Consider the following 27,277-nt stretch of genomic DNA (forward strand, 5'->3'; position numbering starts at 1 on the left):
TACAATTCCAAAAAGCATTATTAACATTTGACAGAACGATCTATCATATATAGAACATTCACAATGGAATGAAAGCATACAGAACAACCTCATTGGCCGAGCTTATACAGAAAGTCCACTTTGGCCAAGTTCATGTAGAATATCCTTATTAGAACAACTCAAACGGAATGTTCACATCGTAACGGGCTCATACAGAACGTTTATCACGTGTAGATATCACGTCTATAACGGGTCGATAACATGCAGAACATCCATAAAGGTACGAAGCCATACAGAATGATTGTACACAATCGGAGCTATGCAGAACGATCATCAAGACCGACATCATATAGAACATTTATAACGAATCAATAGCTTATCCAGAACGTACATGACGAATCGAAGACAGAACCGAAGTTACCAAATATCAAAATACATTTTTCAAGTTGTCACAATAGTTGTTTTAAAAGGAAACTCATTCATTCTTAACAAATTCTCATTTTTGGGAAAACTTATCTTATTGTACACAATGCAGAATTCCAAAACATATCTCATCATTCCAGGGAATTTTTTATTCGGGAATTTATCGTATCATAATTATGACAGAATATCATAGCTTATAATATCGTTTCAGAAAATACTTATCTTCTCGAATATCTCGTAATCGAAACATAGATTTCATAGAACATCAAATAACACAATCATTTCAAAGTCATTTATACGAAAATATCTTTACAAAGACATTACTCATCTTGACTAATTCAATGTTCTTCCTCAACGTTCCAACCTACACATTCACATCAAACACATCGAAACTTGTCGTTCAAATCGAATAACTCATCTTCTCTTTCTAATTTAATTACACATGTTGTTTTGTTACTTATTAATTCCCAAATGAATCATAAATTATGCCTAGGAATGCTCAGAAAGATATAGGAATGAAGATATGAACACAGAACAATATTCCAAAATGTGCTGAAACAAAGGTCTTTGCTCGAGCGCACCTTTGGTTGCTCGAGCAATCAGAGAGGTCTGCAAAACTACTGGATGGGTCTGATGTGCACTCGAGCCAACACTTGGTCGCTTGGGCGGTTGGGAAACATACAGTGAGGTCGCTTGAGCCACTTATTGGTCGCTCAAACGGTCTGTAAAGATTGCAAAAGTACTGGGAGCTCGTAATGTTCGCTCGAGCCACCACTTGGTCGCTCGAGTGGTTTGTCAAAATTCTGGTTTTCAAAAACTAGAAAATTATGCTTTGAAGTACCATTTCAAAACTTAGGGTCATGCATGGTTTGCTCAAAAGCATGGACTTACTTCAGAAAACATTTATACATGACCCTTTAAAAACCATTTGCTTAAAATCTCTTTGATTCAACAAAATTGAACTCAAAAGCTCATGCATGGAAGATTTTCAAACTCTTTTCTCTTGTTTTTCAAATTATGAACTTGACTCATAAATTCATGAAGTAAAATCCTCAAAACTCTAGAAATCAATGATGCAAGTGCAATTTAACTTTCAAACTCAACAAAGATGGAAGAAATCAAATTCAAAATGATAAAACATTACATAATCATGCATGCATGTAGAGCTACATCAATTTTCATCATCTTTGAGCCAAAACCTTACCAATTATTCATAAACAAGCACAATCTCTTCTTAATTACATGAACTAGATGAATTATCTTCATGAATTAAAGGTCAAATCCTTACCTAGAGCCTTGAATCTTCAAGATTTAGAGATGATTCCCCTTATAGCTCTTCAATTCAACACACACGCAACTTTCTCTCTTTAGAATGAGAGCTCACTCTCTCTCTAAAGAACTCTCCCGCGGAAATGAGAATGAAATTGAGCTCATTGCTCTTTTAACACACACATATATATACATGTGATTAGCTTAAGTTAATTAAGTAAGCTTAAGGCCAATTAAACACAACTTATTCTTACTAAACTGAATCAAATTTTAATTAAATTTCCCAAAAAGTTCTAAATGTTCTAATTTGTCTATCTAACTTATCAATTTTGGTTTTTGAAACCATTAAGGCCTTCAATTTCAAATTTAGAACATAAATTAGATCAGTTAGTTTACAGATCAGACAGATATACACAATTAATTACAAAGCACATATCACAACTAAAAATTTACACAATTAAATAAAAGTAATTATGATATGCATGTTGAGGTTGTCACAACAATAAGGGCATTTTACCGAGAAAAGAAAAAAAATAGAGGCATTTTTAGCCATTTTGGAGACTGGACAAATGACTTTCTTGCCATTTTCAGCTTCTCCTAACCAAGCCCCATATAGATTGGAAGTAGGGATGGCCATTTTAGCCAGATTTGCGCCCATACCCGCCCCAAACGGCGCGGATGTTACCCGACCCGACACTTGTGTGGGGCTTGGGTAGATTACATTTTGATCTCCTGTAGCAGGGGTGGGTATCACCTCCTCCGATCCAAACCTGATCTGATATAATTAATAATATATATAAACAAATAAAGAAATTATATCCATATATATATATATATATATAATTAGACATGAGAAATAAGAAAACCCTAAAAGTAGAGAAACCTAAAAGTAGTGTACGATTTTGTATATATTTGGAATATGGAATGTGTGTAAGGAATTGCAATTTGAAATGTGGTTATGTTTGATATTTTTTTACTTGCTGTAATATGTTTGAATTTTTTTCCTTACTAATAATTTTTTTGGCAATTTGAAATGTAATTGGGTATCCGCGGGGATGGGGGTGGGGTTGAAAATTGCACCCGTAGTGGGGTTGGGGCGGGGGCGGGTTGCGATCTTATTCGCGGGGGCGGGGGCTGGGGCGGACAAATCCACTCCAAACCTGCCCCATGGTCGTCCATAATTGTAAGCAAAAGCAACTTCAGAGAATTTAGTCGTTGTCTTGAAGGATCTGCAACTCATCATGTATGGAGCTCCAAAACCCTTTGCAACTGCATCTATCCTTCTGCAACTCCCTACAATTATCTTTGTGGCTGTGCTGTTTTGGCCTCTACTTTGTCTTTTGGAACCTGGGTCTCTGTTGGGTTTTAGATCCTTTGGTAGGTTTTCCACTGAAAGTGGTGAGTATATGCTTTTCACATGCCCTTTTCTTTTTTCCACATGCCCTTTTCTTTTTTCTCTTGTTTATCTTTATGGGTTTGTTGGCAGTTGTTTGATGATCAACAATAATTATTTGTTTGTGGAAATCTTGAATGTTTTTTTGGAAATAACATTTTATTTGGGTCTGAACTTATGGATTTGGTGATGAATCTATTTCTCCCCTTACCTGTGGTAGATGAATCTGCACACCAAAAAAAAAAAAAAAAGAACTGAAATTTGTTGTATTAATCGTTACATGTGGTACATCTTTAGTTTCAACATGAAAATTGTCCAACTTCATGGATGTGGAATACTTTGGGGGATTTTTTTAGGATACCACTTTAAGGAGTTCATTTATATTTAGTAGATGGAGAACACGGTTTCTTGTTCCATGTTGAAGATAAGATTATAGTGTTAAAAATATCAGAATATATGGAGATCCCATGGTTTGTGTTTCTCATAATTTTTTGTATCTTTGATTTATTTCAATCCCTTAACTGAAGAGATTTGATTGTATCTCCCACTATATATATATGTTGTACCGTGTAATCAAGGGGATTAAGTTGAGTGAATAAAAGATGTAGTCCATAGGGCTTTATGTTTGTGGACATAGGCCAAGATTGGTTGAACCATGTTAACTCTTTGTGTTCTTTCTTTCCTTTTTTCTGTCTTTATTATCTCTCCATTTCTACCTTATTGTCATATTACAAAATTCTACTTGGTGTCAGAGCCACCCTAAACCTTAGCCCCTCCCTTTCACTTTTCCTTCTGGTTCAACCCAGTAGTAGGTCGTTCACCTTGGGTAACCCTCTAGGGTGGTTGTTGCCGATGTGGCAACCAATGATTTTGCTTTTTTCGCATATTTGGGGCTACAGCTGTATTCAGTATCATTCGTTGTGGGGCGCTGCTTCTTTGGCAGTGTTCTTCCGTCTGTTTGTTTGTGGTGACTTGCTGTTGCTTCGGCCTTTTTGTTTTCTCTCTCTCGGTTGGTTTTGCTTGCAACCATCACGATTGATTCCTTGCCTATGTTCTCCCAAGTTGTCATTGAGGAGACTTGTTACAATTGCTGTCGTTTTTTGGCAACTTCATTGTAGTTGTTTGTGATGATCATCCTATTTTTGAGTTCAAGTTTGACACTTCACTTCAACCATTCTATGTTCCAACTTGAGAGGGAGTGTTGAAAATAATATTATAGTGTTAAAGATGTCAGAATATATGGATATTCCATGATTTGTGTTTATCATGATTTTTTATATCTTTCATGTATTTCAATCCTTAAACTAAAGGGATTTAATTGTATCTTCCACTCTATGTATAGGTGTATCTGTTAGAATAGGAAATTATATTGTTAGAATAGGAAATTATATTCACATATTTTATTCTAATTTGATGTAATGGGCTGTTATGAGTTGGCCTATAATTCTTGCCTTATGGCACTCCTGTAATTATACTTTATTCTTAGTATAAAAGAGGATGAGGTTTCACTCATTCCCTAACTCTTTCTCTTCTCTAAAATCTTCATGGTATCAGAGCCACTCAGACCCTAGCTATCCTATTCCAGTCACACCGACAGTCAACCCAGCCCAGACCAGGCCTCCCGAAATCCTTTGCCTAGACCTCGACAGTTCTCTTGGGCCACCCAACACCCTATTAGGGTGAGTTGGCAGCCCCTCTGGCCTTCTAGGTCTGAGTCGGGAGCCCCTTTGGCCCTCTAGGCCTGTGTCGGTTTGCTCTGTTGCATCCAGGGCTCCTGTCAGCAAGCCTGCAGGGCTCTACCTTATGACGACAGTCTCTCTGGCCTTCTCGGCCTCTGTCGGCTTGATCTCTTGCATCCTAACTTCTATCAGCAAGTCTTTGTCTCTCTCTTGTAATGTTTTCAACCTAAAATACACAAAACACAAAAATAAATAAATAAATAAATAAATAAATGGGTTCTTAATTCTTTATACTTTCATCGTGGTAGTTGTGTCTATCCTTCCACTATTATTTTCCTGGTTTGTGATTGACATTGTGTTTGAGAGTTACATAGTGAGTATCCATGGTAGATTCCCTTAGTGAGTCCACTACTTCGTAGCTACCTATGAGCGAGAGTTCCATTATACTTCCTACTATGACTGATAACCTCAACCCTAGCCTTAAGATCACCACCTCTCTATTCAATGGTTAGAATTATCTAGCCTAGTCGCAAAGTCAGACTATTTTTTTGAAGAGCAAAAGGAAGATGGGGTATTTTGATGGAAGGACACAGGCACCCAGTACCACGGATCCTAGTTATGACTAGTGGGAGATCACCAACTCCATAATCATGGGTTGGTTGATACATTCTATGGTACCTAAGATTGGAGAGGGCTACTTGTCTATAGACACTGCCTAGGATATTTTGGAGGTTGTAGCTACCACTTACTCCAGGAAGGAAAACTTCTCACAGGTTTTTGAGTTACGTTGCTCCATTGAAAGATCGATACAAGGTGAGATGACTATCCTCTAGTTTTTACCTTCCTTAGCAATGAGTGGAAGCGGCTTAATCACCTTCAGGATTATAAGCCTGTCTGTCCCACTGATTTTGTTGGTTACCAGAAGTTTGTGGCGCAAGAGCGGGTCTTAAAGTTCTTGAAAGGCCTCAATGTGGAGTATGATCCGATTTGGAGTAGAGTACTTGGCATGGATATGCTTTCTTCTCTCTAGGAAGCCTTTGCTTTTGTGCAGAATAAGGAGAGTCGCCGCTCTGCAATGCTTCCTTCTGCTACTACTGATCGCTCAGCTTTGGTTTATGCACCCCCTTGCAATACTCGTGGTTCTCGTCCTTCCTCTGAGAAGGATAATCTTTTCTGTGACTACCGCCATAGACCTCGCCACATACAAGAGACTTGTTAGAAGTTGCATGGGACTCCCTCTGGTGGCCGAGGAGACCATCCTGGTACTCAAGGGGGTCAGTCTGGTCAATCTAGAGACCGTGGGGCCAATGCTCGGGCACATCTTTCAGACATTGTTGAGCCACCATCTTCATCTCCAGTTGTCTCCCCTACTGCTGATGTTTCGGGGTTATCTGCCTCGGATTTTGAGATTGCTCTTCGCCACTTGCTAGACCATCGAGCCTCCACTTCTGCTACAGGTGCACCCTCTTCTTCCTTTGCCAATTCAGGTAACTTGGCTTCCTCCCTATGTGTATTGCTATCTCACATGGTTTTGAAAATTGGACCGGACCGACCGGTTCGACTGGTTGAATCGTCGACCGGTTGGGGCTCCGGTCCGAATATGCGCTCTAAACTGTTCGAAGCTAAAAACCGGCCTATTTAGAGAGAACTAGGAAAACCGGCGGTTGAACCAGCGAACCGGTCAACCCAGAGCCGGTTCGTCGGGTCAATGAAATTGAATTTTTTTTTTAAAATTCTTTCTTTTTTTCTTATTATATATATAAGAATATAAAAAAATTTTAATTGGAAACTCTCTTTCAAGAGTCTCCTCTTGTGAGGAATTCGATTAAGAGCTTGAAATTATTGTGAAAGTCTCTACCTATTTATAAGAAAAAGAATTCTTCCAAAAAAAACTGAAAAAATCCGTGTGGGATTCAATCAAATGTATTGGAGGGAATATTGAAATTTTGATATCCTGCCAAAATTTTTGCTCTTCTTTCAATCAAATTATTTGAATTAAAATCATATGAAGGGAATATTAAATATTTAATTTCCTCTTCCAAAATTAAATTAATAATATTTTAAAATATATTATTATATTTTTCAATTAAAAAAAATATTAGGAGAAATATTTAAAATAATTTAATATTTTTAATTCTATTAATTTATAATTTTATTACTTGTATTTTTATTTAAATATAATTTTAATATATTTATTACGTCACGGTTCGATTCCGGTTCAACCCAACAGTTGAACCGGTGACCCGTCCACTAGATTCCTTTTCCGGTTCGCTCACCTGTTCGGTTTTTAAAACATTGCTATCTCATACGACTGTACCATAGATTATTGATTCTGGTGCTTCCAACCATATGTCTGGCATTTCTAATTTATTCTCAGAGTATAACCCCTCCTTAAGTCAGAAAAAAGTGCGTATTTTAGTGTTAATCTTTTATCTTTGAGTTGTATTACTCGTGATTTAAATTGTAGCATGACGTTTTTTTCCTGATCATTGTTTTTTTCAGGATCTTATCACAAGAAAGAGGATTGGTAGTGGTTGAGAGGAACATGGTCTCTACATTTTGGATCAGACCGACAAGCTGGCTCATTCATCTATCCAGTTACCATCCACCAAGGAAGGCATTTGGCTGTGACACCGTCACTTAGGAGATCCCTCGTTTTTATTAATTAAGCATTTATTTCTTTCTATTTTTAAGAAAAATAATGTGTCTGATTTTCATTGTGAGTCGTGTCAACTTGAAAAACAACACCGAGCCTTTTTTGCTCCGTATATTATTAAAAGTTCAGTTCCATTTTCTTTGATTCATTCTGATGTATTGGGGGGTCCATACCGTTGTGTCTTTAAAAGGTCAAAAACGGTTTGTTACTTTCATCGATGGCTGTTCTAGGGCCACTTGGGTATATCTGATGAAAGATAAGAGTGAGGTGTTTTTTTGTTTTTCAAAACTTCCATAAAGTGGTTTGTACTCAGTTTGGGGCGGTTGTCTAGATTCTACGTTCTAATAATGGGGGGGAATATATCGACTCTGGTCTTGTCAATTATTTCGCCACTCATGGCATTATACACCAAACTTCATGCACTAATACCCCTTAACAAAATGGTGTTGCAGAACGGAAAAATCGCCGTCTCCTTGATATGGCCCGTCGTCTATCCTTTGAAATACGGGTTCCTCGTTCCTATTAGGGGGAAGCAGTTCTCACTACCACTTATTTGATTAATCGTCTGCCTACCCAAGTCCTTTACAAACAAACCCCTCTTCAAGTTTTGTTCGGGTCTACCTCTTCTGGGTTCTCCATTTCTCCTAAGACCTTTGGCTGTGTTTGCTTTGTCTATAATCATTCACCCACTCATGGTAAATTACATCCTAGGTCTCTTATGTGTATTTTTCTGGGTTATTCTGCAACCCAAAAGGGTTATAAGTGTTATCATCCTCCCACTCACAAATGGTTTGTTTCCATAGATGTCATCTTCTTTGAGTCTCAGTTTTAATTTTTCACCTCCCCCATGTCACAGTCATCCCTTCAGGGGGAGCCTTGGTGTGAAGAGACTGTTCCACTACCACTAGTGGTTGAACATATTGCGGATGATAAACCAGCAATTGTTGTGGAAAAGGAAGCAGTCAAAGTTTATGTCAAGGACAAGGATAGACAGAAAGTCATCTGGATGTAAGAGACTACTTTCCTTCCTCTACTGCCAACTTCTTCTTTGGATGAGTGTCCAAAGTCATCCTCCTCTCCTAAAAACCCAGGTAATTCTGATCATAATGCTCCTATTCCCGAGTTTTCAGATCTTGATGTTCCTATTGCTAATAGGAAGGGGGTTAGGTCATGTACTCAACATCCGATTACTAATCATGTCTCTTATTCTAATCTGTCTTCCTCATATAAAGCCTTTTTGTCTAAGATTTCTTCTATGAGTCTACCAACCAATTTTCAATATGCTCTCTCTATTCCTGAATGGAAACATGCCATGATGGAGGAGATGAGAGCTCTCAGCAAGAATTGGCACTTGGGAGTTAGTGGAGTTACCTAAAGGAAAATATCCAATTGGGTGTAAGTGGGTGTACATTGTAAAGCACAAAGCCGATAGTTCCATAGAACGGTACAAAGCAAGACCGGTTGCTAAGAGCTTCACTCAGATTTATGGAATAGATTACCAGGAGACATTTGCACCGATGGCTAAGATGAACTCTGTGAGAATACTATTCTCTCGCAGCAAGTTTAGATTGGCCACTTCATCAGTTTGATGTGAATAATGCCTTCCTTCATGGAGACCTAACAGAAGAGGTATAGTTTGATGTGAATAATGCCTTCCTTCATGGAGACCTAACAGAAGAGGTATATATGGATATTCCCCCTGGTTTTGCAGATGCTGAGTCCAAAGGTAAAGTATACAGGCTTTGGAAGTTACTTTATGGGCTAAAGCAATCTCCTAGGGCTTGGTTTGAAAGGTTTGCTTAAGTTATGCTAAGATATGGGTTCAAGCAAAGTCAAGCTGATCACACCTTATTTGTGAAACACTCCTCACATGGTAAGACAACAACTCTTATTGTTTATGTTGATGATATTGTTTTGACAGGAGATGATGTTGAGGAGATCCCTCGGTTGAAGGAATACTTAGCCAAGGAGTTTGAAATTAAAGACTTGGGTACTTTGAAGTATTTCTTAGGCATTGAAGTAGCTAGGTCCAAGGATGGTATCTTCATATGTCAGAGAAAATATGTACTTGACTTGCTAAAGGAAACTAAGATGCTTGGAGGTAGACCATGTGATACACCTCTAGAACCAGGCCAAAAACTAAGTGAGGATCAAGGGGGAGAGCCAGTGGACAGGGGGAGATATCAGAGACCAGTGGGTAAGCTCATATACTTATCCCACTCACGTCCAGATATTGCCATTGCAGTGAGCATGGTTAGCCAGTTTATGCATGCTCCTAGAACTTCCCACTTAGAGGCTGTTATGAGAATCCTGAGGCACCTGAAGTTTTCTTTTGGAAAGGGTCTCTATTTCTCAAAACATGAACATCTCGGTGTAGAGGTATTTACTGATGCCAATTGGGCTGGATCAATCACTGACAGACGGTCAACTTTTGGATATTGCACATTTGTTGGAGGCAACCTAGTCACATGGCGAAGTAAGAAACAAAATGTGGTTATAGATCTAGTGCTGAGGTCGGATTCAGGGCTATGGCTCAGGGTGTATGTGAGTTGCTATGGATTCGACTATTGTTGGAAGACTTGGGGATCCATCAGACCGATTCCATGAGGTTGCACTGTGATAACAAGGCGGTGATCAGCATAGCTCATAATCCAGTTCAATATGACAAAACTAAGCGTGTAGAGATTGATAGGTACTTCATCAAGGAAAACCTCACTAGTGGCACTATATGTACTCCATTTGTGAGGACTGGGAACCAACTAGCAGATGTTCTCACCAAAGGAATAGGGAGCAAACCATTTCATAACATTCTCAACAAGCTGGGCATGAGAAATATCTTCGCACCAGCTTGAGAGGGAGTGAGTATATTTTATTATGTTAGAATAGGAAATTATATTCACATATTTTATTTTGATTTGATGTAATGGGCTGTAATGAGCTGGCTCATAATTCTTGCTTTGTGGCACTCCTGTAATTATGTTTTATTCTTAATTTAAAAGGGGATGAGGTTTCACTCATTCCCTAACTCTTTCTCTTCTCTAAAATCTTCAGTATCATGTAATCAAGAGGATTAAGTTAAGTGAATGAAAGATGTAGCCTATAGGGCTTTGTGTGTGTGTATGTAGACTAAGGTTGGTTGAACCACGTTAACTCTTTGTTTTCTCTTTTGTCTCTTTATTATCTCTCCATATTCAACCTTATAAAGGAGATCTTGGAGAACCTGAGTACTGGGCAATTGACGAGTACAGAAGGGGATATTGATGGGCATGAGCTTTAGAGAGAGAGAGAGAGAGAGAGAGAGAGCTTCTTATTAGGGTTCTTCGCAATCTCTTCTAGTATGAAGAACTAGGAAATTATGGTTTTAAGCCTTTCACAGGATAGATATATTGTTTCGTATCTATATTTTTTCAATTTGGGGCTAGGGTTAGGGTATGGTTTATCGTATCTATTTGCTTCTTTTGGTATGATTTTATATCAATCTATGCTTTGAATCGATTAGTTTTATGTGTATGAGATATAAAATTTTCTTTTGGTGGAAGAGATCTAGGAGAGAGTAGTGGAGACAACACTTGATGGCCAAATAGACGTCGCTTTTGTTCGAATCCTAATCCTAACCCTAACCCTAACCCTAGACAGAGTGGTGAAGTGCGTTCACGGTTGTCTTCTTTCTCCTTTGCTCTTCGATAAGTTCCAGAACCTTCAAGTTCTCTCTCTCGCAAACATTGGTCTCCAGAATCTTCAAAGGCAAATTTTGTTAGACAATCGTATCACTGGAGGACTCGAACTCCTTGTGGAAACCAGTCTCGATTCGCTTCAAGACCTTGATTTGTTGAATAATAGGATTCAGCGGATTAATGATTTGAAGCCTGTAGCAGAGCTTGAGCTTGTCTCTCTTGATCTGTATGAGTGTTCGTCGATGAGGGTGAAGGATTATCAATATAAGGTTTTTGGATTGATCAAATCTTTGAAGTTCTTGGATAAAATGGACGCTAATGAGAATGAAAGGCCGGAGTCGAATGACAAGGAAATAGGAAGAGGATGATCCGGGGAGTGGTGAAATCGATGGTGATGGTGAGCATCAATAGTATAGGATGAATAATGGATACTGATGAGAGTTGCACTGACTGCGGTGTTTGACACGGCTAAATAGAGGAAGAGGGGTTCGCCCGTGATTGCCTGAGAAAGGAGGGGGGGATTGGCCATGCACTGTTTCAATTGTTGAAAGGCCTCTTCGGACTCGGCCGTCCACTCAAAAGTTTGCCGAAGAACTTTGAAGAAGGGGAGGCACTTGTTCGTTGCGCGAGAAATGAAGCGGTTGAGGGCGGCAACTCGGCCAGTAAGCCCCTGAACCTCCTTAACCGTTCTAGGTGACTGCATTTCAATCAAGGCCTTGATCTTTTCGGGGTTAGCTTCAATGCCCCGCTGACTGACCATGAAACCCAGAAACTTCCCAGATCCTACGCCGAAGGCGCATTTCTCCGGATTAAGGTTCATTTGGTACTTTCGTAGGGTGGCGAAGGTCTCTCGCAGGTCGGCCAGATGATCAATGGAGAGCTTGCTCTGTCGTTGACATAAACTTCCATGTTCCGGCCTATCTGATGATGAAAGACAGCATTGACCAACCGTTGGTAGGTGGCCCCAGCATTCATCAACCCAAATGGCATCACACGGTAGTGGTAGGTACCACGGTCGGTGATGAAGGATGTGTGTTCCCGATCAGACGGGTGCATCAAAATTTGGTTGTACCCAGAGAAGGCATCCATGAAGTTGAGCATTTGATGACCGGCCGTGGCGTCAACCAGCAGATCTATACGAGGAAGGGGATAGCTGTCTTTGGGGCAAGCTCGGTTGAGGTCGGAGTAGTCGACATAGAGTCGCCATTTACCGTTGTTCTTACGGACCAGGACCACGTTTGACAACCATCTAGGGTAGTCCACGTTCTTGATGAATTGTGTCTCAAGGAGCTTATCTACTTCCGCGGCAATGAGAGTGTTGCGCTCTGGATGAAAGATGCGCTGCTTCTGGCAGAAGGGTCGGAAATAGGGTTCAATGCTGAGGCGATGGGTTATGAAGGAGGGGTCGATACCCAGCATATCGGAGTGGGTCCAGGCAAATACATCTTTGTGCTCGATCAGGAGGGCGGTAAGGTCGGCTTTTGCCTGGGTGGATAGTTGGCTGCCGATCTTGGCACTTTTTGCTGGGTTGGTGGGATCGATGAGGACCTCGACAAGTTCTTCCATTGGTTCCCCCCTAACCAGCTCGTCCTCGTCTCTGACTCGAGCCCTTCAATGATCATAGCCTCCTTCCGCTTGACTTCTTTAAGTGAGGCGACATAACATTCTCTGGCCACGGTCTACTCTCCCCTTATTGTCCCGACCCCAAGATCGGTGGGGAACTTGATGGCAAGGTGGTATGTGGATGTGATAGCTTGGAAATCATTTAGGGTGGTGCGGCCAAGGATGATGTTGTAGGCAGAGAGGCAATCCACAACAAGGAAGGTGAGTAACTTTGTGGTCTGCCGCGGGTACTCGCCGATTGTGATGGGAAGATCGATGGAGCCGATGGAGGTCACGCGGTCGCCAGTAAAACTGACCAAAGGGGTTTGGAGAGGAGACAGACTTTCTTCCCCGATCTTGAGCTGGCGGAAGCAATTGAGGAAGATGATGTCTGAAGAACTGCCGTTGTCGACGAGAACCCGTCTGACCTTGTAATTGGAAAGGAGAGCGGAAATGACGAAAGGGTCGTCATGGGGGTAACGGATGCCTATGCAGTCGGCGTCCGTAAAGGTGATAGGCTCGGTCCACTGCCGGGGTTGTTTGGGGGGTCGGTCCAATGTGGCAACTTCTTTGTTTGAGCCCTGCCTTATTTTTCTGAATTCTGCCCGCTGAGTCGAGCGGGATGGTCCATCGACATTGAGGGTCCAGGAGTGGGGGTCTTCTAGTTCGGTAGGGGTTGGTGGGGGTGGAGGAGCTGTGGTTGGGATGAGATTAGTGAATTCCAGGATGAAATCGGCAACAGCCTGCCCCTTAATCGCTGTCCGAGGCCGGTAGGAGATATCAAACTGGCTGAGTTCGACCGACCATTGCATAAGTCTGCCGGAGAGCTCTGGTTGTTGCATGATCTTTTTTAATGGTTGGTCAGTGAGGACCACTATGGAATGGGCTTGGAAGTAAGGACGGAGTCGTCTGGAGGAGGTGGCCAAAGCCAAGGACATTTTTTCTAACAATGGGTAATTCTATTCCGCTCCCCTGAGAGCTCGACTGATGTAGTAGACTGGCCGTTAGACGGATACTCGCCCTCAGCAGAGGCCACAGACTGAACCCATCAGAAACAACTGTCGGCGCACCCCTCCCCGACAACCAGCACAACCTAACCAAGGTCGTGATCGCCCTCTACAGCAACCTCGGGCACAAGGCAACCCCGCCGTGCCTGTTGGAGAAATCAGAGTTATTTCCGGTGGGCTTGCTTGTGGAGGACCATCCCGCTCGGCTCAGCGGGCAGAACTCAGAAAAATAAGGCAGGCTCAGACAAAGAAGTTGCCACATTGGACCGACCCCCCAAACAGCCCCGGCAGTGGACCGAGCCTATCACCTTTACGGACGCTGACTGCACAAGCATCCGTTACCCCCATGACGACCCTCTTGTCATTTCCGTTCTCCTCTCCAATTACAAGGTCAGACGGGTTCTCGTCGACAATGGTAATTCTTCAGACATCATCTTCAATTGCTTCCGCCAACTCAAGATCGGGAAGAAAGTCTGTCTCCTCTCCAAACCCCTTTGGTCGGTTTTACTGGCGACCGAGTGACCTCCATCGGCTCCATCGATCTTCCCATCACAATCGGTGAGTACCCGCGGCAGACCACAAAGTTACTCACCTTCCTTGTTGACTGCCCCTCTGCCTACAACATCATCCTTGGCCGCACCGCCCTAAATGCTTTCCAAGCTATCACATCCACATACCACCTTGCCATCAAGTTCCCTACCGATCTTGGGGTCGGGACAGTAAGGGGAGAGCAGACCGTGGCCAGAGAATGTTATGTCGCCTCACTTCAAGAAGTCAAGCTGAAGGAGGCTATGATCATTGAAGGGCTCGATGTCAGAGACGAGGACGAGCTGGTTAGGGGGGAACCAGTGGAAGAACTTGTCGAGGTCCTCATCGATCCCACCAACCTAGCAAAAAGTGCCAAGATCGACAGCCAACTATCCACCCAGGCAAAAGCCGACCTTACCGCCCTCCTGATCGAGCACAAAGATGTATTTGCCTGGACCCACTCCGATATGCCGGGTATTGACCCCTCTTTCATAACCCATCGCCTCAGCATTGAACCCCATTTCCGACCCTTCTGCTAGAAGCAGCGCATCTTTCATCTAGAGCGCAACACTCTCATTGCCGCGGAAGTAGATAAGCTCCTTGAGGCACAATTCATCAAGAACATGGACTACCCTAGATAGTTGTCAAACGTGGTCCTGGTCCGTGAGAACAATGGTAAATGGCGACTCTGTGTCGACTACTCCGACCTCAACCGAGCTTGCCCCAAAGACAGCTATCCCCTTCCTTGCATAGATCTGCTGGTTGACGCCACGGCCGGTCATCAAATGCTCAGCGTTCCAAGGATGTGGGAGGTCTCGACCTTCCATATCCTAAAATCGGTAAGTACCCGGACGAGGTCTGGCTTTCACAATGTAAGGTCCTTCCCACTTGGCTGCCAGTTTACCCTCAGTCGGATTTTTTATGGCAAGAGTTGCTTCTCGCAAAACAAGATCCTCTACTACGAATTCCCTTGGTCGGACTTTGCGGTTGTAGTGTGTTCTCATTTTCGGTTGGTATGAGGCCCGTCTGACTGCAGTGGTTTCTCGGAACTCTTCAATTAGGTCCGCGGTGAGGATGAGACCAGCCCCACTGCCTTCCTTGCGGGTCGTTATTTCAAATGTGCCCTCCGTTTCTTGTTCAATGCAAGCAATAATGAAGCCGAATATGAGGCGTTGATTGCAGGTCTCCGCCTCGCCAGAGACATTGGTGTCAGCCATATCCAAATGTTCAGCGATTCCCAGCTCATTGTCGGTCAAATCATGGGGGAATTCGATGCCAAAGATGATACAATGCGGGCTTATAGGGATATTGCACTCCCTCTCGCTCGCCTCTTCACCAGTTTCCATATCAAGCACATCCCTCGGACCGAAAACTCCAAGGCAAATGAAATGGCTCAGTTGGCTTCGGCAGACCAGTCAGACCTCAGCCACGGTGTCCGCCTCGAGTACCTAACTCACCCTGCCATTTCCCTAAACCAGCAGCAAGTCTACTTTCTCTAAAACGAACTTATCCCCTGGGCGGCCGATATCTCTCTATTCTTGACAACGGGGGAACTGCCAGCCGACAAACAGCAGGCCGCCAAAGTCAGGGCCCGGTCGTCCAACTACATTCTTGTTAGCGACCTCTTGTACAAACGTGGTTTTTCACGCCCATACCTCAGATGCCTCAATCCTGCTCAAGCAACCTACGTGATAAGGGAAATCCATGAGGGTATCTGTGGTAATCATTCGGGCGCCCGGTCCCTAGCCCACAAAATACTTCGCACTGGTTATTTCTGGCCTACTCTTAATCAGGATGCGACAGACTTCGTGCTCAAATGTGATAAATGCCAGCGTTTTGCCAACATTCCCCATGCTCCTCCTACAGAATTAATCACGTTTTGCAGTCCCTACCCATTCGCCAAATGGGGAATCGACCTAGTTGGCCCATTGCCCATTGGCCGAGGCCAAACCAAATTTGCCATTGTCGCCATTGATTACTTCACTAAATGGGTGGAGGTAGAACCCCTTGCTACAATTACCGAGCGGAACACAACCAGATTCATTTGGTAGTCGATCGTATGCAGATTTGGCATCGCTCAAGCCATCGTCTCCGACAACGGCAAACAATTCGACAATACCAAGTTCGGGAAATTCTGTACAGAGCTTCGAATCCAGCCATGTTTCTCTTCCCTAGGTCATCTCCAAGCCAATGGCTAAGTTGAGGTCACCAACCATTCTCTTCTAAAGATCATCAAAACTAAGTTGGAAGCTGCTAAGGGACTCTGGGCTGAGGAACTACCGAATGTACTCTGGGCCTACTGCACTACCGCTCGAACTCCCACTGGGGAGACCCCCTTTCGCTTAACATACGGCGCTGAGGTGGTCATCCCAGTGGAAATCGGTCTTCCTACCCCAAAGGGTTCTACATCCGAATCCGGAACTAACTGAAGAGCTGCATCGGGCAGACCTGGACCTAATTGAAGAGCTCCGAGAAACCACTGTAGACCGACGGGCCTCATACCAACAGAAAATGAGAACACACTACAGCCGCAAAGTCCGACCGAGGGAATTTGCAATGGGGGATCTTGTTTTACGAGAAGCAACTCTTGCCACCAAAAATCCGACTGAGGGTAAACTGGTAGCCAAGTGGGAAGGACCTTACGTTGTGAAAGCCAGACCTCGTCCGGGTACTTACCGACTTCAAGATATGAAAGGTCGAGACCTCCCCCATTCTTGGAACGCTGAGCATTTGAAGCGTTATTTTCAATAAAAGTTGTATTTTTGCATTGATCAATCGCTGTATTTTCTTTTTTACAATCTACGCACTTGCATGCTCTCATTCTCTCATATGGTGTAAATTTATGATCAAATGGGCTGCACTTTGTATGACAACAAGCTTTCTATCTCTAATTCATCTCTGTACTCCACTTCTCTCTCTAACTTGCTCGTCGGAGGGTTCGCCGGGGGACTCCCCGTTCCCCGTTGAACTCTGGTGCAGGTCTTCGGGTGGGCTTGGTCACTCGGACACTGGCCAAAGGGGCGTGGATCAGTCCGACCCGTTCCACTTGGAACGAACTGCATCATCAGATACTGTGTGGGAAGTGAGGGAATTGTTGATGTTTATGAGGATGAAGAGAGTGATGTTGATAGAGAAAAGACGGAGAGTTCGAGAAGGGCAAGCGGATTGAATTAGGCTAGTTTGCATTTTCAATTGAATGGATTTGGGATGGTGGAGGATGATGAGGAAGGTGAGGATGAAGAGGATAATGATTGGATGGAGGAGATTGATGAAGAGAAGGGTGAGGATGAGGATGCTATCGAGGTTCATGAAATAGAGGATAACGATGATGAGGAAGATGGGGTTGAACATGATGGAGATGATGATGAAGACGATGAGCAGGGATGGAACTAGGAGAAGTCTATGGGGAGCCATGGCTCCCCTGTTTCTGTGAAAAAAATTGTTTGCCATAGTACTTTAAAATATATATATCATTTTATACATAAAATGGCCTCCCAGTATAAAAAATATTTATCTCACGCTTCTCCTATCTTGCATTCTCTTTCTATTTTGCACCACAAAAACTTCTTCATCCTATTAGAAATTGCTTCTATGGTATTTATTTATTTTTCTATGTATATATAATCTATATATTATATTGCACATATATGTGTGTTTGTGTATATGGTGAAAAAAATTATTTTTCTTTGGCCCCTCCGTTAATGAAATCCTGTTTCCGTTAGGATGAGGAAGAAGAGGAGGTTGAAAATGATGAATGTGTTTTCCATATATTATGATATTTCCATATATTCTGATATCTTTAACACTATAATCTTATCTTCAACGTTCCAGTGCCCTCTGTTCCAGTAACATCAAGTGTTCTATCCCTGCCATGGCACCTTGTGACTTGTGAAATTTGTGTTTGGTTTGCTAGATGTCAAATTTGGCTTTTCGATCAAGTTTTGCTGGTGGATTCTTGGGCTTATTTATTTATTTTTATTTTATATTTGTATATCATTTAATAGGTAGTGTAGCGACAATCATCTAACCTTGGGTATGCATTTTTCTTGACTGGTTATGCTTGTGTGAATCTAGTTACAGTTTCCTTTTAGATGGAAGCAATGTGTTTTTACTTTATTTGCACAATTATCAACTATATAATGAATGTTGTCCGAGTATTTAAGGGTTTTTTCCCCCCCTCTCTATAATAAGCGAATTATATGAGCATATGGTGCCAATATGCCAATTGAGGTCGTTAGAGTCATGTTGAGGATGAGGACTGGCTAAAAAATAATACCAAAGCAAATAATGAGGTTGATGATTCAAAGGTTAAATACATACAATCAATCACAAATGAGCTTTCAACCTTTCAAGAGTGTGAATTTTCTAAAGTACCCTTTAGACTGTGACTAGGATGAACCGATATTTGATGGTGGCAAAACAAGTCAAGGTTAAGTTAAATGTATCAGGCTTCTATTCCTAACCAAAATTGAAGTTCAAGAGTTGAACTTGGAAGTTTTACAAAACAAAGCAAGAGCTATAGCTTTGAGGTCATCTTTATGTTATTTTTCGGTGTTGTTGAGGTAACAATGGCCCTTCTTTTTTAAACTTGTTTTCTACTTTAGTTTTTATATGTTTAGCTGTTGTTTGTTATTCGGATGATTGTTTTTGCTAATTTGAGGTTAAAAAAGATTCTGATTTGGTTTTGTTTGGCTATTTTTGCAATTTTTTGGGAGCTTGGATTAAAAGAAGAGTACTAGTTTTGTGGCCTATTTTCGCCAATTTTTTGTTTCTTTTCCTTTTGTATGGTTATTCCATTGTTGTTCCCGTTTTTTTGTCCTTGGATTTGGAGATGGAGAGATGAACTCAGAAGGTTTGAAATTAGAACAAGGGCAACAGATTTGGGGTGATCTGCGTGTTTCAAATTTGTGTTCTTAATATTTGATTTGTACTTGTTTATGATTCTTTGTTTTGATCTAATCTGACAAAAAAGCAGGAAAGATTAGTACAATCACCTTCATATAGAGTTTGATCAAATGTGTTTATGACTTTTTCTTGCTGTGACTCTACTATAGTCTGATCTGTTGAAGGTTACATATACTACTATTTTTTTTTAAGCACTTGAATGTTGGTTCAATTAGCAATTCAATTTATGGTGGTGTTGTGTTTTCATTGGAAAAACTTTTTTCTTTAGGACTTGCCGAGTTCTGACCACTTCATTTTGTTTTATTTATTTATTCATTTCATGTTTTGTAACATTAAATCTGTGGTTCTTGATATTAGAATTTAATTTACACAATATTTTGATGGAGTTAACTATAATTTGATGATGTTTGGTTGGTATTAATATAATATCAATCTGAGATGATGACTATTCTGCACTTTCTTATTTTGGATGTGCCGTCAATCAGTTGCCAAAATTTCAAAGGCTGTTGATCTATGATTTTACTGTTTTCTGCCACCTGTACTCATTATATTGTTCTGCTTTTTTTTTTTTTCATGGCTTTTTTATTTTTATTTTTTGTTGGTGGTATTGTTGTGTTATAGATGGTATTGTTGTGTTATTGCTTTTCATAACACTAATTTCCAGCAAACAAGCATAGTTTAATTTCATTCTTGGCATTTGATCAGAAGTCTCTTAGTCAGGCATCGATTTTTAGTGGCACTAGTTGGAAATAATAGTCGTAAGAATGAAATATATGTGTTTTTCTTCTTTCCTATCTCTCTCCTTTTTTTCTTTTTTTCTTTTTCTTCTTCCATTGTGGTCTTAATTATTTGCACAATGATGTTTATGACTGATGAGTATGCAGTTGCATCACACCCTACTAAGACGAAAACACAAGGATTAAATTATAAACTTTGTTTGACATTGAAATGGTCATTAGAGAGCTATTGGAGAATAAACCAGTCCGTGGGATTAGTACGAAAAGTCTGATGAAGGAGAACTATGTTACTCACTTCAACAGTCTTACATGTGGAAAAATGAATCTATTATTAATCTACGAGGAAACAAAACTAGATGTTTAATTGTATACTAAATGCTAACATCTCTCTCTCTCTCTCTCTCTATATATATATATATATATATATAAGCATACACCACTATGAGAAGTTTTCTGCAATAAAACATTTTGAACATTTTTTTTGGGGGGGGGAGAAACATGACACAATTCAATCAAATGGATGGAGAATACAAGTGGCAGTGTTGATTTACAATTTTTCCTGCTAATTTAATTTTTTTACCATATTGCATTTCATCTTTTCTAGCTTGTGGAAATTTTTTATCTGGTTTATCTGTGATTTGAGGGTGGTTTTGGTTGATGCATCATGACATGCCTTTTCAGCATTTTTGTAATTTGGTGCTATCATGATTTTCAATTTTTTAATTCTAGATTTATTGGTTAGAGTTTTCCAAAAACATTTTTCAGAAAATCCTACTTTCTTGTTTTCCGTGTTTTTTTTTTAGTGATTTTTTTAATATTTTAAGTATTTTTTTTTTAATTTTTAGATATACCTAACATAAATATACCTAAAAAGTAAAAAATTTGTGAAAAAAACCTTTTAAAAATTCACTAAATACCAAAAATACAAAAAAAAAAAAAAAAAAAAAACGAGAATTCAGTACATTTTTTGTATTTTTTTGTATTTATTAATTTTTTAAAATATTTTTTCACAATATTTTTACTTGTTAGATACATCTAAGTAAGGTGCATCTAAAAAAGTAAAAAAATGTTTAAAATTTTAAAAATATTCACTTAAAACAAAAAAACACGAAAACAAAGAAACCCAGTTTTCGAAAAACTTAATCCAAAAAACTCAAACCAAACACACAGATTATTATTATTTTTTTTTTCAAGTGATTTTATTTCTAGGTTTTCTTTTATTTTCTTATTTGTTTTTTATTTATTTTTAAACATCATGATTTGATCTTTACTTTATTTGAGTATGTGTCAGCAGCGTAAGTGGGATATTTTATTTGGAGGGAGGGTCTTGTATTGATACAGTTTAATGATGATCAATCTATTTCTTCTAAATTTTTGTCTTGTATTGACAATGTCAGTAGTTTTCCAAGTGGTTTTGTTCTTCAAATTTTGAAAATCTTATAGAAATTGAGATTCATTGTCTATTTTAACTTCATTGTAATCATCTTTGATTCCTTATTATTATTGTACATTTTATTTGAACTTTTGTGGATTCCACTTGTTCTTCAAATTTCTGAATTTCTTATAGAAATTGAAATTCATTGCCAATTTTAATTTGATTGTAATCTTCTTTCGTCCCTTATTCACTTAGTTGCAGTTGATATTTGCTCATTAATAATCATTAATAATCTTGTCTTTTTTTTGTCCAATTTATTAATGTAAAGTGCAGAGAATTTTCTTTTATATACATATATATTCCCATCTTTTTCAAGCTCCCTATCTTTTCATTGTAAACTTTTGATTGTACAAAATCTAAATTTAAAATATTTTGTAATGGGCACCTGCAAGAAGACAATCTCACTAGAGTAAATAAACTATAGGGAAGTGCTACTACACACAACCTTAAAGAGGTGCATACAGTATGCACCCTTAATTCATAACAAAACACCACGAACCCTCATATTCATAATCAAACACCAAAAGTTCCATAACCAAAACGAACTTGAGTCAAAGCCAAAAACATCACAAAAGTCGCATAACCAACTATCACAAAGCCTCATAAGTTCATAACCAATTCCATTATAAATTTAACCACCACAAACCTCATAACTAAGCGCCAACCCGAGTCATAGCACATGTTACAGGGACTTAAGTACAGGTAGCGGGTGCAGGTGCATATTTAGAGGTTGCAACCATCAAACCTCAAATTCAAGGATATGCAAACTCGGGAAAAAGGGGTCATAATTTAATATTTTTCATATATTATGCGAGCTAAAATGGTGTTATATGTAACAAATAATGTTAAAAAAGGCATTTTACTCATTTTATAGAAATTATACAACAATATATATACATATAATGATAGTGTTAAATACAAATATATAAAAAGTGTCCGATGAAAAGTATTGGACACATTCCACACCCTTGTCCAAGTGTCAGGCTACTGACACGGATATTTGATCTATTTTGAAGAGCCCATATAACATAGGTTATGTTACACGGACTCTTCAAAATAAATCAAATACTCATGTCCAACACCAGACACTTGGATAAAGGTATGCGATATGTCGAATGCTTTTCATCGGACAATTCTTATATATTTATATTTAGCACTATTGTTATATGTACATATTGTTGTATAATTGATATAAAAGTCTTTTTTGGTATTGTATGTTACATATGACACCATTTTATCTCACATAATAGATTAAAAATATAAAAATATGATCTTTTTTGCAGAGTCCGTATACCCTTAAATTTAAGGTTTGATGAGTCCGACCTCTAGATACACACCCACACCAACACCCATACCTAAGTCCGTGTAACATAGGCTGGGGGTGCCAATGTGCCATGGCCCCCTTCGACCCCTCTACAGTTCCGCCACTGCTGGCAACTTGTAAGAATATAATAAATTATTAAATGTCGATATAAATTGTGGGGCTACAGGTTGGAGAATTATTTGTTATCCAACATCTTTCATTTCAATATGAAGTATATTATCCATTTGAGTTACTATTTTGTTTATAGGCATTGCCTTTTTGTTCGTTTTTTTATGATTTCGTTCATTTGTCTGTTTGTTTTCATTGCAGGTGATCAATATAAGTGGTTGGAGAGGGATTTAGCTAATGTGGACAGATCTATAACTCCATGGCTGGTAGCTGCTTGGCACCCACCCTGGTACAGTTCTTACAAAGCCCATTACAGAGAAGTGGAGTGTATGAGGGTGGCAATGGAAGAGTTACTTTACTCTTATGGTGTTGATATAATCTTCAATGGACATGTAAGTGATGATATCCACCAGTTTATATCACCATCCTTCATTGCTTCTTTCTTGTAGCTGAGCAAATTGTGAGAGAGTTGGCATGTGAAAGGGGAATTGTATATCCATTGATCAAGGGGCGTTTGACCATCACATGTGAACAAAACCATTCCATTTTGCTTTTCATTGAGGAGGCAACTTATTCCTATATAATGGATTCAACTGAACAAGATAAATTAAAATAAAATCATTTGGTAAAATCGTGAGTACATCTTGTACCTATAACAAAATTTAAGTCCTTTTAATTCTATGAAAAGCTAACTGATACTTATTTGAAATACTTCTTAAAAAATGTGGTTCTTTTAGACAGGACCAATTGGTAAATTCTCTTACATGTTCTCACATGTTTTTTTATTGTGTCCACGATGAAAAAGCAAAAGAAGAAATAGAAAGAACAAGTAGTTGGTTATTACATATGCCAGTGCATCTCCTATTCATTGAAAGTTCATTCTATTTATGCAAAAATTACCAGGTTCATGCTTACGAGAGGTCAAATCGAGTATATAACTACACGTTAGATCCATGTGGTCCTGTTTATATCACAGTGGGAGATGGAGGTAACCGAGAGAAAATGGCAATTGAACATGCTGACACACCTGGTAACTGCCCAGAACCTTTGACAACTCCAGATCCATACATGGGGGGTTTCTGTGCAACAAACTTTACAACTGGTCCAGCAGCAGGTAAATTTTGCTGGGACCGGCAACCTGATTACAGTGCTTTCAGGGAAAGCAGCTTTGGCCATGGGATCCTAGAGGTACCCTCTCTTTCTCTCTCATCCTGTGTCTGTTGTTGTTGTTGTTTTTTTTTTTTTTTTTGAGGGGTGGGGTTGAGTGCTTTGCATTTTCTACTGGAAAGGAATAACACTGTACAAAAGAGAAATAAAACTTACCAGATTTAAGCAATTAACTGATTAAGACTTTATCACTAGTATGATGTATATGTTTCTCTCTCTTTTTGATAATATATTGTAAGTGCAATGGGTTGTTGCAGATTGAGACTCGATGACTTGACCGTTCTGATTCTTGCTCTTGAAATACCATAATACGGTCGAACTCTCCAATTTATTGTCAAACTCAAATAGTGATGTACAATTTGTAGAAAATTGAACACCCGGATTAATGAAGAGTGAAGACAATAGAGGAACATTTTGTTTGGTACAATGGAATGGGCTGAAATGGAACGCCCATTCCAGCTTTGCATTTCCTTTTCTGTGTTTGGTACACCTTATGTAAGTGGGAATAGTCATTCCATTGAATCAAATGATTGAATAAGAGTAGTGGGAAGAGTACATTTAACTGTATGAAGCCATCTGGCTGCTTTTGACCTTTTCTTCTATTCATATAAAGAAAAATACGAGATTAGAATATAGATTTAAGCTATGTGTGCATCATGTGATTACCTCATCGTAAGACAGTGGGGACTTGCGTATATGACAATTTTTATTTTGGATTGTCAATTCCTACAAAAGAAATGCATATGCCAGTTTCAGAATGATTAGAATATCTACCATATGCTCTCGAAGAACGCTTCGTACCGATGTCTTTAAGTGAATTTGCAAATGGCTGCATGTTCATTGAATGTAAACAATGAAACTGATATGTATAAGTGAAAAATTAAAAGCAAATTACACTTTAACCCTCTTCAACTATGGCTCAACATAACTTTAACCCCTTAAACTAAAAACTTTTCACTTGCCACCTTGTTCTATAAATTTATATCAATGTAAACATTTTGTTAACAGTCAGTTACATAAATGGATGGAAAATAGTTGGGGTAATTCTATTTACACATCCCACATAATCTCAGTATACACCACTTACTCAGTGCACATCAAACACAATTTTAATTTTATTATTTTTGCTCAATGCACACCATTCATTTTCAAATATACCTAAAATATCCTTATCTTCTTCAACCACCCCACCAACCCTAACCCTAGCCATCGCCAGGGCCGTCATTTCCTCTTCCTTCTTCTCCGGTGAATCTCTTTCTTACTCTTCTATCCATCACTCATCTTGCTTCATCATTACCAGCCTCACTCCTAAACCCTTTTCCACCCCCTTCCTCCCTCCACCACCGGCTCCACCACCTCCCCATTGTTGCTGCCGCAACCTCTCGTCCCACCCATCTCCTCCTTCTTCTTCTTTTCTATCTCTAGAAACTGCCAAACCCACTCCCACCACCGTAATCCTCCCTCTACAGTGATCTTTCCCAACCCATCGGAGAGGAGTTTCTCGTCGAAGGCAACTGTAGTGGTGATGCTTCGATTCGAAGCTTGAAATCCTAGATTGGAGCTTCAAATCTAGTTTGCACGATCGGACTCTTGCAAACCCTAGATCTAGATCTGAAAATCGTAGGATTTTCTCTCTCTCTCTCTCTCTCTGCCGGCAATGGCCGAGGTGGGGGGCTGGGTTGTTTGCTGGTGGGGGAGAGAGGAGGGTTTGCAGAGAGGAAAGTTGTCGCTGGCGAGGTAAAGAGGTTATGGGTGTTACGATAGTGGTTAGGTTTCAATGACGGTGGCCGGGAATGAAAGTAGACGGCGGAGACTGGTGGTAGGTGGTGGTGCCCAAAAGAGTCTAGGGTTAGAATTATGTCCAAAATGGTAATTTGATAAAGGGATATAAGTGTAATAAAAAAAATTATGAAAATGATACGTACTGAGAAGTTTTGTGATGTGTAAATAGAATTACCCAAATAGTTGGGACTTGCACACAAAAACTCAATTATTGTGATATGCCTAAAATGACCTTATCTTGAGGAAGACATAATTTGAGGACTGAAATGCCCATCTCTATACGAAACATTCTAGGTTTGTTTGGTTTGTATCTCAAGATACAATTTTTGAGAAATTTTTTCAAAATTTTGTTTGGTTCAAATTTTTTGAATTTTTTTTTTCAAAATCACTCTCTCCCCTACTCATCAATCAATCACTTTTTCTCTTTCCTCTCTCCTTCTCAATCAATTTTTCTCTCACACACATCTACTCAATTACAACAAACTATCAAATCATCCCAAACTCCCAAACTCCAAAACTATTTTCAAAATATATAACCAAACAAACCAAAAAAAATTCTAAACTCTCTCCCCAATTTTTATTTTTTTTTTTGAAAATTTATCTCAAAACACAAACCAAACACACCCTCTGTCTCTAAGAAACACACATTAAGCATAGCTGGGTGGTGTAATTTGACCAAAAATTAAGCATCTCAACCATAAGTTGCATGTGGAGGATATATTCTTTAGTTAATAGGGAAAACCATGTTCTGCAGGAAGTGGTCCATATTCTTAGTAACCATACAGTGGGGACTTTGCAGGGAATCTGAACCCTTACTAAAACATCTCGGTGAAACTTTTAAAACTCCAGGTAATGATTGTTTTTGATATATGAATTGCAGGTAAAAAATGATACTTGGGCCTTGTGGACATGGTACCGGAATCAGGACTCAGAGAGTAATGCTGGGGATCAGATTTACATAGTGAGGCAACCTGATATATGCCCTATCCGTCCCAAGGTAACTGAAGGCTGGTTTTCAGCAAGATGAACAGTTTATACAAGGGATATTCAATCCAATACAGGTTTGTTTGTCATTAATGATATGAGACCATCATAACCACTTTCTACTAAGATTATCAAATATATATATATATATATATTACATGGGATTCACGGAAAAGCTGACCTCCCAAGAGTATATTAAAGACAACTAAAGTTGGATAGGATGGTCCAGCATCTTGCTGCCACTGATGTGGCTTGTCCTTTGTAATGCTGCAGAAGTCATTTGTGTATTTTCACAAGCCATGGTAGTCTTGTATTATGAAAACAAGAAACATACAGTGCCCTAGCTGCACTGATTGATACATGGTTAAAGAAGACAAATGAAAATTTTGACTCTCTTTCTCTCTCTCCTGTTGTTTTATTTTTTGAATTGAAATATTATGATGGTAGAGTGTTTTAATATTTACATTGCTTTTCATGGCACATAATGTATGTAATGTAATGTAACGTAATGCACATGTTGCTGCTTGCTTAATGCTTACCCACAGTTATTGTATTTGACTTTGCTTTGAGGTTAAACAATTTGTAGCTTGCTGGGTTATGTTTCCTAGGGTCCCTGTGAGGCTGT

At 39.6% G+C, this 27,277-nt stretch overlaps 1 protein-coding gene across 2 annotated transcripts in view; it reads left to right on the top strand.

Annotated features, from left to right (window-relative positions):
- PAP15 (purple acid phosphatase 15) overlaps positions 1 to 27,055 on the top strand; it is a 43,292-nt gene extending 16,237 nt beyond the window's left edge. For both annotated transcript variants that reach the window (XM_082920265.1, XM_082920266.1), the window contains 3 exons: positions 22,921 to 23,111; positions 23,623 to 23,907; positions 26,549 to 27,055. In XM_082920265.1, the coding sequence (XP_082776391.1) occupies positions 22,921 to 23,111; positions 23,623 to 23,907; positions 26,549 to 26,695 (623 nt within the window). In that variant the 3' untranslated portion in view covers positions 26,696 to 27,055. The remainder of the gene's footprint in view (positions 1 to 22,920; positions 23,112 to 23,622; positions 23,908 to 26,548) is intronic.
- Positions 27,056 to 27,277: the final 222 nt, after the last annotated feature.

The sequence above is a fragment of the Camellia sinensis genome, chromosome 3 (assembly GCF_055761805.1).
Source record: "Camellia sinensis isolate YWXY chromosome 3, ASM5576180v1, whole genome shotgun sequence".
NCBI classification, from domain to species: Eukaryota; Viridiplantae; Streptophyta; class Magnoliopsida; order Ericales; family Theaceae; genus Camellia; species Camellia sinensis.